The sequence below is a fragment of the Mobula hypostoma genome, chromosome 2 (assembly GCF_963921235.1).
Source record: "Mobula hypostoma chromosome 2, sMobHyp1.1, whole genome shotgun sequence".
NCBI lineage: Eukaryota > Metazoa > Chordata > Chondrichthyes > Myliobatiformes > Myliobatidae > Mobula > Mobula hypostoma.
Window position 1 is genome coordinate 122,209,111 of NC_086098.1, and position 14,005 is coordinate 122,223,115.

General features: G+C 44.7%; 1 protein-coding gene across 4 annotated transcripts in view; it reads right to left on the reverse strand.

The window, feature by feature from the left end:
* LOC134342444 (toll-like receptor 5) overlaps window positions 1–14,005 on the reverse strand; it is a 31,159-nt gene that overhangs the window by 10,338 nt on the left and 6,816 nt on the right. The window contains exon 1 of one of the 4 annotated variants that reach the window (XM_063040578.1): window positions 8,686–8,826. The exons of 1 other annotated variant lie outside the window; for it this stretch is intronic. In XM_063040578.1, coding sequence (XP_062896648.1) covers window positions 8,686–8,691 — 6 coding nt within the window. In that variant the 5' untranslated portion in view covers window positions 8,692–8,826. Of the gene's footprint in view, window positions 1–8,641; window positions 8,827–14,005 lie in introns of those variants that run through there. 2 more of the 4 variants (XM_063040579.1, XM_063040580.1) reach the window with 2 other exon arrangements.

Sequence of the window (14,005 nt, forward strand, 5' to 3'; positions counted from 1 at the left end):
TAGTGGGAAGCTAGAATTAAGGATTCAAGGATGTGACTGCACCAGCAGGAAATGGGTGCGAAAAACGTAGTTCAGGAGTTGAAGTTTTGTGTTCAGTTTTGGTCACCCTCCTACAGGAAAGATGTTATTAAACTCTCCAGCGTACAGAAGAGATTTGCAAAGATGTTGCGGGACTGAGTTATAGGGAGAAGTCAGGCATGTTAGAACTTTATTTCTTGGAGTTTAGGAGACTGAGAGGTGATCTTTTATAAAATCATGAGCTGCATAGATGTATGAGTGCACACAGTGTCTTTCCCTGAGTTGGGGAATCAAGAACTAAAAGGTATAAGTTTAAGGTGAGGAGAAAGATTTAATAGGAACAAAGGGCAGCTTTTTTTTACACAAAGGATTATCTATGTGGAATCAACTGCCAGAGAAAGTGGTTGAGACAGATATAATAACAACTTTTAAAAGACAGTTAGACAAGTACAGCACATGGATTGGGAAGATTTAGAACATATGGGAAATGGAACTAAATTGGATAGGGCATCATGGTGTACACGGATCAGTAGGGCTGAAGGGGCTGATTCTGTGCTGCCAGACTCTATGACTGATAGCAATGGTGAAGAAGCTGTTAATGTGTCTGGTGCTCCCGGCTTTCAGGCTCCTCTGTCTTCTGCCAGAAGGCAGAGGAGAGGTAAGGAAATGGCCAGGGTGACAGGCATTCTCACTGACAATGCTGTGCTGATCACAGACCAGCCATTCACCCCCAAAGGAATAAAGGGAGAAATATGTTCCTGAAGTCAGAGGAGGTAGGAAGGTCTTTAATGAATACCTTGCTTTGGTGTTCAGCTCTAAGAGGGACCTTGATGAATGTGAGGTCAGCATAAGTGGCAGATGAAGTTCAATCTGGAAAAGTGTAAACGGATACAGTTTGGAAGGTCAAATTCTTAGCAGTGTGGAAAAACAAAGGGATCTTGAGGTCCAAGTACATACATTCCTGAAAGTTGTCACCAGGTTGAATCCAAATCAGAATTAAGTTTAATATCACTGGCATATATTGTGGAATTTAGTAACTTTGCAGCAGCAGTACAATGCATTACATAATAATGGAGAAAAAACTGGGAATTACAGTAAGTGGTTAAATTAAGTAGTACACAAAAAATAAGAAAGTAGTGAGGTAGTGTTCAAGGGTTCAATGTCCATTCAGAAATCGGATGGCAGAGGGGAAGAAGCTGTTCCTGAAACACTGAGAGTGTGCCTTCAGGCTCCTGTACCTCCTGCCTGATGGTAGCAATGAGAAGAGGGCATGTCCTGGGGGATGGGGGTCCTTACCGATGAATGCCACCTTTTTTGAGGCATCGCTCCTTGAATATATCCTGGATATTATGGAGGCTAGTGCCCCAGAAGGAGCTGACTAAGTTTACAACTCTCGGCAGCTTACTTTGGTCCTGTGCAGTAGCACCCCACCCCACCCCGTACCAGTGGGTGATACAACCAGTTGGAATGCTCTCCACAAAACAGATAAGGAGGCATCTGGTGTGATGGTGTGTCAGCCTTCAGCAGTCACGAGCTACAAGGAAATTTTGCAGTACTATAAAACTGTGGTTAGACTATTCCTGAAACACTACGTTCATTTCTGGTCGCCTCGTGATTAGAGAATGAGCGAGGACTTTTTTCTTTGGAGTGAAGGAGGATGAGAAGCATCTTGATAACTTAGCTTATAAGAGGCATAGAGTGGAGGGCCAGGGCCAGGGCCTTTTCCCCAGGGTGGCCATGCCTCATACCAGAGGCAGCATCCTTTTATGGGGAATGGAGGAAAGTGTAAAGGAGATATTTCAGGTAGGTTTTACACAGAGAGTGACTGGAATGTACTGTTGGGGGTGTTACACCAGGGATATCAAAGAGACTCTTAGATAGACACATGGATGAAAGAAAAATGGGTGGTTATGGGCTGTTTAAGACATGGGGGTTAGACTGATGGTGGAGAAGGTTTACATAGGACATGACAACTTCATAGGCTGAAGGGTCTATACTGCACTGTGCTGTTAAAGGGAGGCAGCTGTGCCTCCTCTTCTGTGCCTTCACAAAAAGAGCCAAAGTTCCAAACTAGTTCACAACCACAACATTGCTATCACTGTGACTTTGAGAGATTTAAATAGTGGTCACACTGACTGCAGAGCCCAAGATTGCCAAATATCAATCAAGCAACAAAGTCACCCTCCCCCCCACCATCCCCCAAATCCCCGTGGCCAACCATTCATGGGGAGAGGTTGAACAGTTTGGGACTTCATTCACTGGATTATGGAAAACTGAGAGTGATCTCATATCTCAAGAATAATCCACACTCAGTGCAATCCAGATCTGGGCTACACCACCGCTGGAACAAACCCCAACAGACGCAGGAAGGCGGGGTGATGAAGAAGGGTTTGGGCACATTGGTTTTATTAGTCAGGGTGTTCAGTATTGAAGGTTAGATTTTATGTTGCAGTTGTACAGGTCGTTAGTGAGGCCTCATTTGAAATATTGTGTTCAGTTTTGGTTACCCTGCTGCGGAATGGATGCCATTATAGTTGAAAGTGTGCAAGGAGATTTTACAGGTAAATCTCTGGAATGTGGAAGGAAAGCCATGCAGTAATTAGTAGAATGTACAAACTCCCTACAGAGTGGCAGGAATTGAAACCCCCTCCCCCACCCCCAATCGCTGATCATTGGTGTGTGGACCTCCCACATTCCAAAGATGTACAGGTTAGTAATTTAATTGGTCACATGTAACCGGGAGACGCAGGCTTGTTGGGCCAGAAGGACCTGAAATTGTGAAGCATCTCTAAATAAGTCAATAAGAACTATACTCCTGTGCTATCTATGCCATGGGGTACCTAGGCAGGTCACAAATGGGGATTTGGATTACAGTAGAATGGGACAGAGAGAAGGGGGCAATTTGCAAAGAGAAACAGAACAACTTGAGTCGTCGCTGTGATGAGTTTTGTGTAAGTTCACCTCATGATAAAAGATAAATAACATTCAGAGATACAAGTGCAGGGAAGGGTCACCACTTGTCCGTGTGGTTTTGTATGTGTGTTTTATACATACATCACAGAGGTTTCTGGGAGCTAGAATGTAGGTGGCTTGAGTAATTTTACTAATTTGAAACATGATATGTCACTGTATTATATTACCTTTTGAGGTGGTTCTTTAAAATATTGACCAACATTTAGAGTGTTCTTGGGGGAGCTGCTCTGAAAGTCCTGACTGCTTTCTCCACCAGATGGTTTCAGGCTGTTCTGAGACAGCAGCCCATATAAAATTAAAACTTCCTCCACAAAATAGGTCAACAACAGCCTGGCCCAGCTCCTGATACAGCCAGTGAGACCAGGCCCTAGAACAGCCTACCCCCACACCAGGGGAGAACAGGACCTGGAACAAAACCCAGCTGCACCAGGTTCTACAACAACCCAAAATATCCCCCAACAGCCTTTTTTAAAAAAAAACTGCAGTGAGATTCCTCTACAGAGGAGAATAAAGTTGCTTCTGCTAGATTTTGCTACAAATTTCACAGACCAGCCTCCTAAAAGGTACTGTGCATAGGTGTTTAATAAAGGTTGAGGTCTGGGAGCCCACACACATGTAGAAATAATCTGTCCCCATTTCAGCCCTCAGTAGCATGCAGTCAGACTGTCCGCACAGCCCAAGGCCATGGACAAACAGGCTCTGTCACCCACAGCTCTGTCCTGGGAAGAGATACAACCTGCTAGAGGAACTCAGGGGTGTCCAGCAGCACCTTTTGTGATAATGTGTGGTTATTGAAATATGTAACTGTGTGGACGATGGGTAACTAAACAGGCCTTTGTACTTGTAGTCACATAGAGATATAGCAAGGGAAACAGGCCCTTTAAGGCATCCAGTCTGTGCTGACATTGCTGCAAGGGACGGCTGGAGGAAGCGGACCCAAGTGCAGGACACAGGCACGGAGACGGACTTGGACTTGACCGGGACACAAAGAGACAGAATTCCCAACTCGGAGTAGCGGTAAACAGCCGGATCTACTCAGTTGGAAAGGAGACGACCTTTAAGGCTGATTTATACTTCTGCGTCAACACAACGCCGTAAAGTCTGCGTCGCCGCAAACCATATGCAAAGCCGACGCGGAACCCTACGCGAGAGCCTGCGTTGCTGCGACGCTCACTTCTCCCAACATATAACCGCACGTCGTGGCCACGCAGAACGAACAACTGTGATTGTTCCGCTCACGTCTTGTTTACCCCGAGAAAGACTACCGTGACCATGAAGCCTTGCGCGGGCAGGTGTGTGCGCATGCGTGACGTGCGCAAATTGCAGAGCGACACAGACATACCAACGCACAAGTATAAATGCTCACACAGCGCGTAGGCCACTTGCATAGATTACGGCATCTAGTTAACGCAGAAGTATAAACCAGGCTTAAGCCAAACAATAATAGACAATATGTATCTTGACACGGAGAAGCTCATAAAGCGGCAAACGGCCGGCAGTCACTTGACTGGACTGGAAGCCTTCAAAACAAAACAATGACAGACCACTCGTATCCCGGTTTGGAGCGGCGGTAAAACAGCCAGCAACACTCAGCTGGATATGAGACAACAAAAACAAGCAACAACAGACAATATGAATCTTGAGATGGAGAAGCTCAAGAAGACGGCTCTTTATTCTTGGCGGCTCGGAACATTCACCCCCGCCCTGGCTACGGTGACGGACCAGCCCCGAGTAGCTGTAAGCCGGGGTTTTTATCCTGCCGGTTCGGATGAAGATCAGGTGCCCGAATCAAGGAGCCCGGTGGAACACATGGAAAAGGAAATTAACTGAAATGAGTAGTTAAGGACCGGACCGTGACAGACACTGCACCCTGATGTACATGACAAGGATAAGGCTGAGATCATGGCCAAGTCATTTGTACAGATACACAGTTCAGAAAATTTGTCTGAAGAAGAAAGAAGGAGAAGGGAAAGAACAATGAGTCAACACCCAGGTGTGTTAAACAGGAGGGAAGGAACAGATGAGATAATTGATGATCCATTTACATTAGCAGAAATGGTGAGAGCAATAAAGGGATGGAGACCAACCTCCCCAGGGAAAGATCTGATGTGCTCTGTGATGCTAAAACAAATTCTAGGAGAAGGAGCACTCTTGAAGTTGCTGCATTTTTATAACAAGAGTGTGGGAGGAGGGAAGATTACCAAGTGCATGGAAAGAAGCAGTAGTAATTCCAATAAGGAAACCTGACAAGAATCCGTCAAAACCCACTAGCTACAGACCAATAGCATTAACGTCAAATATATGTAAGATAATGGAAAGGATGATAACAGAAAGGTTGTCCTATGAGCTTGAGAAGAGAGGAATGCTGGCAAGTTATCAGAGTGGTTTTAGAAAGGGAAGGAATTCCAGGGCTCATTGCTGAGGTTAGAGACTGAAATAAGGAAGGCCCAGGCAAATAAAGAATCGGTAGTTGCAGTGTTTTTTGACATTGAAAAAGCCTATGATATGATGTGGAAGGAAGGATTATTAATTAAGATGCACAAGATGGGGGTTGGTGGGAGAGTTTTTAATTGGATTAAAGATTTTTTGTTTGGTAGAAAAATTCAAGTTCGGATTGGATCAGAATTATCAAAACAGTACATAGTGGGAAATGGCACACCTCAAGGTAGTGAGATTAGCCAGTTATTTTCCATCATTATGATCAATAATGTCTTCACAAAGGTACCAGTGGATATAGGTAGGTCACTGTTTGCGGATGATAGGGCCTTGTGGAAAAGAGGCAGAACATGGACCATATAATCAGGAAACTACAAGAAGCAATTGATGAAGTGGTGGAGTAGGGTTAAGATTGGGGATGTATATTTTCAGTAGAAAAAACTCAACTGTATTTTTTACCAGGAAAGGAATTGAGGTAGGGAAGAAGTTAAGGATGTATGGGATTGAATTAGAAAGGGTTGGATCATTTAAATATCTGGGAGTTATATTTGATTCACGATTAACATGGGCAGAACAAATCAGGAAAGTTGAGGAGAAATGTAAAAAAGTAATAAATGTGATGAGATGTTTGACTGGTAGGGAATGGGGAGCAAGTTGTTCAGTGTTGAAGAGAATGTATGTGGCTTTAATGAGATCTGTGTTGGACTGTGGAAATATAGCATATGGATCAGCAGCTAGGTCTCTCATAAGGAAACTGGATGTGATTCAGGCTCAGGCTTTGAGAGTGCGCAGTGGGGCTTTTAAAACATCACCAGTGTCAGCACTACAGGTAGAAATGGGAGTAATGCCTTTGGAACTAAGAAGGATGCAACTGATGGCAAACTACTGGGCTAACTTGCAGGGGCACAATGATTCTCACCCTGCTAAAGGAGTGTTACAGGAGTGCTGGGAAAATGGGAGGTTTCAGAGGGGTAACTTTAGTCGGGTAGGGAGTGATATTGCTAAAGAATGTGGAGTGTTTGATCTGAGGATAAGTCCTTCAGTAGTTTATCCGGTTGTAGCTCCATGGAAGCTTGTATGGCCTGACATAGACTGGCATTTGTTAGAGGTGAAAAGGAAAGAAAGATATAAGACTGATTTGGTAAATGCATTTAACTGTCATATGATGGAAAAATATCGTGATTAGACTCAGTTTTATACAGATGGTGCTAAGGAACCTGAAACAGGAGTGACAGAGTTTGGGGTGGTTATACCAGCAAAAGAAATTGGAATCAGCAGAAGAACATCTAAGTTAGGGGTGTTTACAGTGGAGATGCTGGCAGTGTTGGTTGCGTTGCGATGGGTGGAGAAAGCTAGACAAATCAAAGTGTTGATATGCTCAAATTCATCCTCAGTTCTAGCAAGTTTACGGTCTTTTCACACAAACAGTCGGCAAGATGTACTTTATGAAGTCCTTCAGTTAGTTGCAAGAATTGCAAATCAGGGAGGTCAGGTAAAATTTCTATGGGTTCCAGCACATGTAGGGGTGAAGGGGAATGAGAGGGTGGATGAGTTGGCAAAGAGGGTGTTTAGGAAAGGAAACATAGAAATGCACATTAGTATCAGTAAAGCAGAGGTTGTCTGTGTAATCTGGGAAAAGATCAACCAAATGTGGTGAGAAAGATGGGACAGGGAGGGGAAAGGGAGGCATTTATATCAAATATAGAAGTGTTGCAGGTACTAGGGTAGGTAGTGGATACAGAAGAGAGGAGACTGTGTGGACCAGGTTAAGGCTGGGACACTGTGCATTAAACAAAACATTGAAAATGATAGGGAAACACCAGACAGGATTGTGTGAGGAATGTCAGGAAGAGGTGTCAGAAGAACATGTAGTTCTGAGTTGCAGGAAGTATGGGATACAGAGAGAGATGATGAGAATTAATCCAAGGGAGTTGGGGGTGCAGCAATTCACATTAAAAGGGTTGCTGGGCATGGGTGAGAGAGCACAGGTTAGGGTATTCTTGGCTTTCTTAAGGAGTACAGGGGTTTTATATAGGATATGACGGATAAACAGGAATAGGGTACTAGGATGGCCAAAGATGGGAGGATAAAGTATAGGTTAGGAGCAGAAGGTGGCGGTAATGCACCATAAAGCTGGGTGCCAACCGCCGCAAAACAGGACACAGACAGACAGATGTATATGACAATCTGTCTATCCGCCCCCACCCTCACCCATTTTATTCAACACATTCCCATCAACACTCTCCTGTTGCAATTGGCCTCTTATTCAATCCTTGCAGTTTAACTGTCTTGAAATCCAAGCAGTTTATCTGTTTGAACCTAAGCCATCTTTTTCCTGAACCAATTTAAATACATTGAAAGTTTTAAAGTATTATATAAGGTTTTTGAGTTCCACCAGAGAGAGGGAGTGACATGGAAAGAGGAAAAAAAACAGAATGAGAGGGAGACTGAGAAAATGAAAAGAAATCGGAGGTGTTTGTTAAATCTGTTAGGAGGAAATTAATATTTGTCAATTGTTCTGTAGGACTATACATGATCCTCATGCACATTAATCTTGTATCTCAGAATATGTCGAATAATTTCCCTGGATATTACTATTCCTCTGAAAGGGGCAGATTCACCCCAAGCTCTTAAATTAAACCACAATGGATTCTGTCCCTTTCTAAACAGCTGGAGGTAAATGTTGGAAGATGAGGTCCAGCGGTTCCCAATTACTTTAATCATTGTTCACTTGCCCGCAGACAGTTCTGTGGCGACTTAGCCAGCCAGAAGTTCGAATTTAGTAGCGTCTGAATACTATTTTCTGTGACAAAATGTACGTTCAGTCCGGCTTCTAAGAGGACTGTAACAGAAGGAACCCGGCGGGACTAACAATGCGCTGATAGATTTAGAATGAGATGCTGAAGAAAGGAACCACAAAGGTCGATTTTATGGTAAGATCTTACTTGTTCTAGTTATTCCATGGACATTCCAGTGATAACGAGACACACAAATACTATTAATTCCGCTGCCAATAACTATTCTCGGGCGTGAAAACTCGTAGGTAGGTGACAGCTCATGAAAAAGGAACCCCGTCCTCAAACCCGATCCTCACTCCACACTCCAGACCCCAATACTGTACTGTCCATACCCTGAATTCCGGTCCTGCCCCGGACCCCGGTTCCGCCAACATTCCCGACACTGATCTACACACTGGACCCCGTTCTGTCCTTACCACTGACCCCGGACTACGGTTCTGTCCGCACTCCGGATACCGACCCACATCTTGTATCCCGGTTCTGTCCGGATATTGCTCCACGCTAAGGCAGGCTACCCGGACTCTTGGAGAGGGTCTGGGATTTGTGATCGATTTCAGTTGGTGCGACGCTCGTGGACATAGACGGCGAGACGATGTGTCAGAGTGCAGTTATTTGACAACTGCAGGTTATGAAAGAGGTCACATTACTGGGCTGGGGGCGGGGGAGGGAGAGAGAGATTCTGTGGAGAGGAACTGTCAGCTTTTCATGCTGGAGACGGTCTTGACGAAGGGTCTTACACCTTAAATATTAATTGTTTCTCTCACCGTAGATAGAAGCGGTCTAACACACTGGGTGTTCCTAATGGTCTTTTTAATACATATTTCTGATCTCCACCATCGACATATTTTCATATATTTGAAAAGAAATGGGGGTTTAGAATTGGGATGACCGACGGAGGAGAGTTTCCACCTGCTACAGATCAGCTTGGGGTTGGAAATTTTTCTAAATTTCAAAATATACTTTATTCAAAAATAAATTATATACAATAAATCAATCAATAACTTTCCAGCTCCCAGTTGCGAAAGAGGTCCCCGTGACCTCTTCCGCGCTTGAAATCTTCAGGAAATAACAGTTTGATTCTGCATTGACCAAATCCCCGTCGGGAAACTGTAAATAATTACCACTGGTTCTAATGAAGAAGTATGTGACAATGGGGATCGGATGAGCTTTGCACAGTCAAGCACAAAGACCCAAAATAGGGAAAAGGAAATTGCAGGGACTAAAGCTACAGAATACTAGCGCAGAGATAAAGTTTGGATTTTATCCCTGGATTGGAATAATTACGTCCGGATTGGTTGCAGCACTGAGTCACAACCAAAGAGAATGACAGTGCAAAGTTTAAGGGTAAACATAGTTGGTGGATAGAGAGAGGTTGACGTAAAAGTTCACCGCCCTCGCGCGAGAGATTGACGAGAGTTTAACCAAATAATTAAACGAGAGGGGTGGAAGACGAGAAGGAGAAAGGAAAGGGAAGAGAGTACGAAGGAGGAAGAGTAGGGATGGGGAGAGTGGGAAGAGAGGTGAGGGAGAGAGCAGAAGTCAGAGACATAGTGGGGGGATAGACTAGTGGAGAGAGAAGAGCGTGAGGAGGGGTAGACAAAGGAAGGTCTTATCACGTTAATATGTCACAGGCAATCACAGTTCTCCCAACCACACGTGATTGTTAAGATATAAACATTTTGCATAATCATGCAAATACACTGATTGGTAGGTTTGCAGATGACTCAAAGATTAGTGACGTAGGTTGTTAAAGGATACAATAGGATATAAATCTGCTGCAGTTGTGGGTAGAGAAATGGAAGAGCAGTTTAATCTGGGCAAGTATAACGTGTCGCACTTGGGGAGGTCAAATATAAGGGAAAGTAACCAGTTAATGGCAGAATCTTCAAAAGCACCAAGGTACAGGGAGATCTTGGCATACAAGTCCATAGTTCACTAAAGTGACCACGGGGGTGAAAAGTAGGTTTACAGCTCACTTGCCTTAACAGGTTAGGGCACTGGGTATATAAATTTCTTTGGATTTTTCCTTACTCTTACTTGCTCGTGATATTTTGTATCCCTGGTAATTTTTTAAGTACTCCCATAATATAGATAGGGATGGGCCTGGTCTGTTTTGCCCATGTGTATAATATACTGTTCCTCCCTTCATCAGATCTACAATATCCCTTGAGATTCAGCATCTTTGGAATTGCTATCCATAGCCTTCATCCTCATGGGAAGATATTGGCCTTGAACTCCGCTATGTCACATTTAAAAGACTTCCATTCCCTTAGGAGAGGCCCAGCAGTGCCCCATCTCCATTCTGACACAAAAAGTTCTCTTGGACGCATTTTCATTTGACCCCAAGTAATGCTCTCACAGTAAAGTAATCCCAGTCTATACTGGGGAAATTAGAATTCCTTTCTATCACAACCCTATTTTTCTTGTACCTTTTTCTTTGCTGCAGTGATGGTCTCCTTGTTCAATATTCCAAAGCCCCCTCCTCGATCACATCACGCCCAAAACTTTTATGCCTTGTCTTGCTGAGTTGCCGGTCCTGTTCTTTCTCAATCAGCTCTAAATTAATTGCAAGAATATAATAGTCTCCATGTATTGATCAGATTCCCACAGCTACCTGGACTGTACCTCTTCCCACCCAGTCACTTGTAAAAGTACCATCACTTTCTCTCAGTTCCTCTGTCTCAGCCACATCTGCTCTTAGGATGAGGTTTTTCATTCCAGAACTAATGAGATGTCCTCTTCCTTCAAAGAAAGCTTTCCTTCCTCCACCATCAGCCTTCACCTGCATCTTTTTCACTTCACGCACGTCTACCCTCACCCCATCCTCCCACCAGGTATGGGGTTCCTCTTGTCCTCACCTACCACCCCACTAGCCTCTACATCCAGCACATAATTCACTGTAACTTCTGCCATCTCCAACGGGATCCCACCAAGTACATCTTTCCCTCCCCCACCCCCCCCCAACTTTCCACTTCCCTCAGGGAGCATTCTCTTGTCCATTCGTCCCTCCCCACTGATCTCCCTCCTGGTACTTATCTTTGCAAGCGGAATAAGTACCACATCTGCCCCTACACCTCTTCCCTTACTACTACTCAGGGCCCCGAACAGTCCTTCTAGGTGAGGCGACACTTCACCTGTGAGTCTGTTGGGGTCATCTACTGTTCCTGGTGCTCCCAGTCTAGCCTTCTGCATATCAGTGAGACCTGATGTAGATTAGGAGACTGCTTTGCCAAGCAGCTACGCTCCATCTGCCGGAAAAAGCGAGATCTCCTGGCAGCCACCCATTCATTCTGACATGTCAGTCCACGGCCTCCTCTACTGTAAAGATGAGCCCACACTCAGGTTGGAGGAGCAACACTTTATATTCCGTCTGGGTAGCCTCCAGCCTGATGGCATGAACATCGATTCCTCGAACTTCCGGTATTTGCCCCCCTTCACCATTCCCATTTCCCTCTCTCGCCATATCTGCCCATCATGACATAGAAACATAGAAAATAGGTGCAGGAGTAGGCCATTCGGCCCTTCCAGCCTGCACCGCCATTTATTATGATCATGGCTGATCCTCCAACTCAGAACCCCGCCCCAGCCTTCCCTCCATACCCCCTGACCCCCGTAGCCACAAGGGCCATATCTAACTCCCTCTTAAATATAGCCAATGAACTGGCCTCAACTGTTTCCTGTGGCAGAGAATTCCATAGATTCACCACTCTCTGTGTGAAGAAGGTTTTCCTAATCTCGGTCCTAAAAGGCTTCCCCTCTATCCTCAAACTGTGACCCCTCGTTCTGGACTTCCCCAACATCGGGAACAATCTTCCTGCATCTAGCCTGTCCAATCTCTTTAGGATCTTATACGTTTCAATCAGATCCCCCCTCAGTCTTCTAAATTCCAACGAGTACAAGCCTAGTTCATCCAGTCTTTCTTCATATGAAAGTCCTGCCATCCCAGGAATCAATCTGGTGAACTTTCTTTGTACTCCCTCTGTGGCAAAGATGTCTTTCCTCAGATTAGGGGACCAAAACTGCACACAATACTCCAGGTGTGGTCTCACCAAGGCCTTGTACAACTGCAGTAGTACCTCCCTGCTCCTGTACTCGAATCCTCTCGCTATAAATGCCAGCATACCATTCGCCTTTTTCACCGCCTGCTGTACCTGCATGCCCACTTTCAATGACTGGTGTATAATGACACCCAGGTCTCGTTGCACCTCCCCTTTTCCTAATCGGCCACCATTCAGATAATAATCTGTCTTCCTATTTTTGCCACCAAAGTGGATAACTTCACATTTATCCACATTAAATTGCATCTGCCATGAATTTGCCCACTCACCCAACCTATCCAAGTCACCCTGCATCCTCTTAGCATCCTCCTCACAGCTAACACTGCCACCCAGCTTCGTGTCATCCGCAGACTTGGAGATGCTGCATTTAATTCCCTCATCCAAGTCATTAATATATATTGTAAACAACTGGGGTCCCAGCACTGAGCCTTGCGGTACCCCACTAGTCACTGCCTGCCATTCTGAAAAGGTCCCGTTTATTCCCACTCTTTGCTTCCTGTCTGCTAACCAATTCTCTATCCATATCAATACCATACCCCCAATACCGTGTGCTTTAAGTTTGCACACTAATCTCCTGTGTGGGACCTTGTCAAAAGCCTTTTGAAAATCCAAATATACCACAGCCACTGGTTCTCCCCTATCCACTCTACTAGTTACATCCTCAAAAAATTCTATGAGATTCGTCAGACATGATTTTCCTTTCACAAATCCATGCTGACTTTGTCCGATCATTTTACCTGCCCATCGACTCCCTCTGGTGCTCCTCCCCTTTCCCTTTCCTCTGTGATCTTCAGTCCTCTACTATCAAATTCTCCCTTCTCCAGCCCTTTATCTCTTTCACCTTAACTTCCCAGCTCTTTACTACACCCCTCCCCCCTTGAACTCTTCCTTTTCTTTCCCGCACCTTCTTGCTCTGACTTCTTATTTTTCTCAGTCCTGATGAAGGGTCTCAGCCCAAAATGTCGACTGTACTCTTTTCCATAGATGCTGCCCAGCCTGCTGAGTTCCTGCAGTATTTTGCAGTCTGTGTGTTGCTTTGGATTTCCAGCATCTGCAGATTTTCTTGTGTTAACGTTCCAGATACTTGTGTCACCTCAGTCAGGCTGTTTGCGTTAAACCATTTCAGTCCTGCTATGGGCCCATCCATCAGCTTCATTTTATTTCTATACCTCACCCCCACACGTACACCTGCTCATTAGTTTCAGAAACAGCTTCTCCTCTTCCTCCATCAAATTTCTGAATGAACGATACATCTATTGTACACTCCCTCTCTTTTTTTGCTTCCTTTTTGCACTAATTTAATTTTATATATTGTTACGTACCCCATAACTGGGTTGCCAAACCAGCAGAAATGGATCACTCAGTTGGAGTCTGGAGTACTAGAACTAAGAAAGTTTTATTAAAGAAATAAGCAACACAGTAATCGAAAGGATAATAAATGCAACAGTTCAGCAATGATAACCACTCATGTGCACAGAATTAAGATAACAGCATCAATCAAGCTCTATCGTTGTCTAGGGGTAAATGACCAAATTTCAAAGTGACTGAAAGTTCAGTTCGCAGTAATCATTGCCATGGCGATGGACAACGTGGGGGAAGAGAGAGATAGAACAGGAACAACTGATCATTCAGACACGGCTTCACTCACTGTCCGGCGAGATGGCTCACAAGCAGCTTTTGGGCGGGTCCTTGGTGATGTCACCTGAGGTCACCGACTGTGAC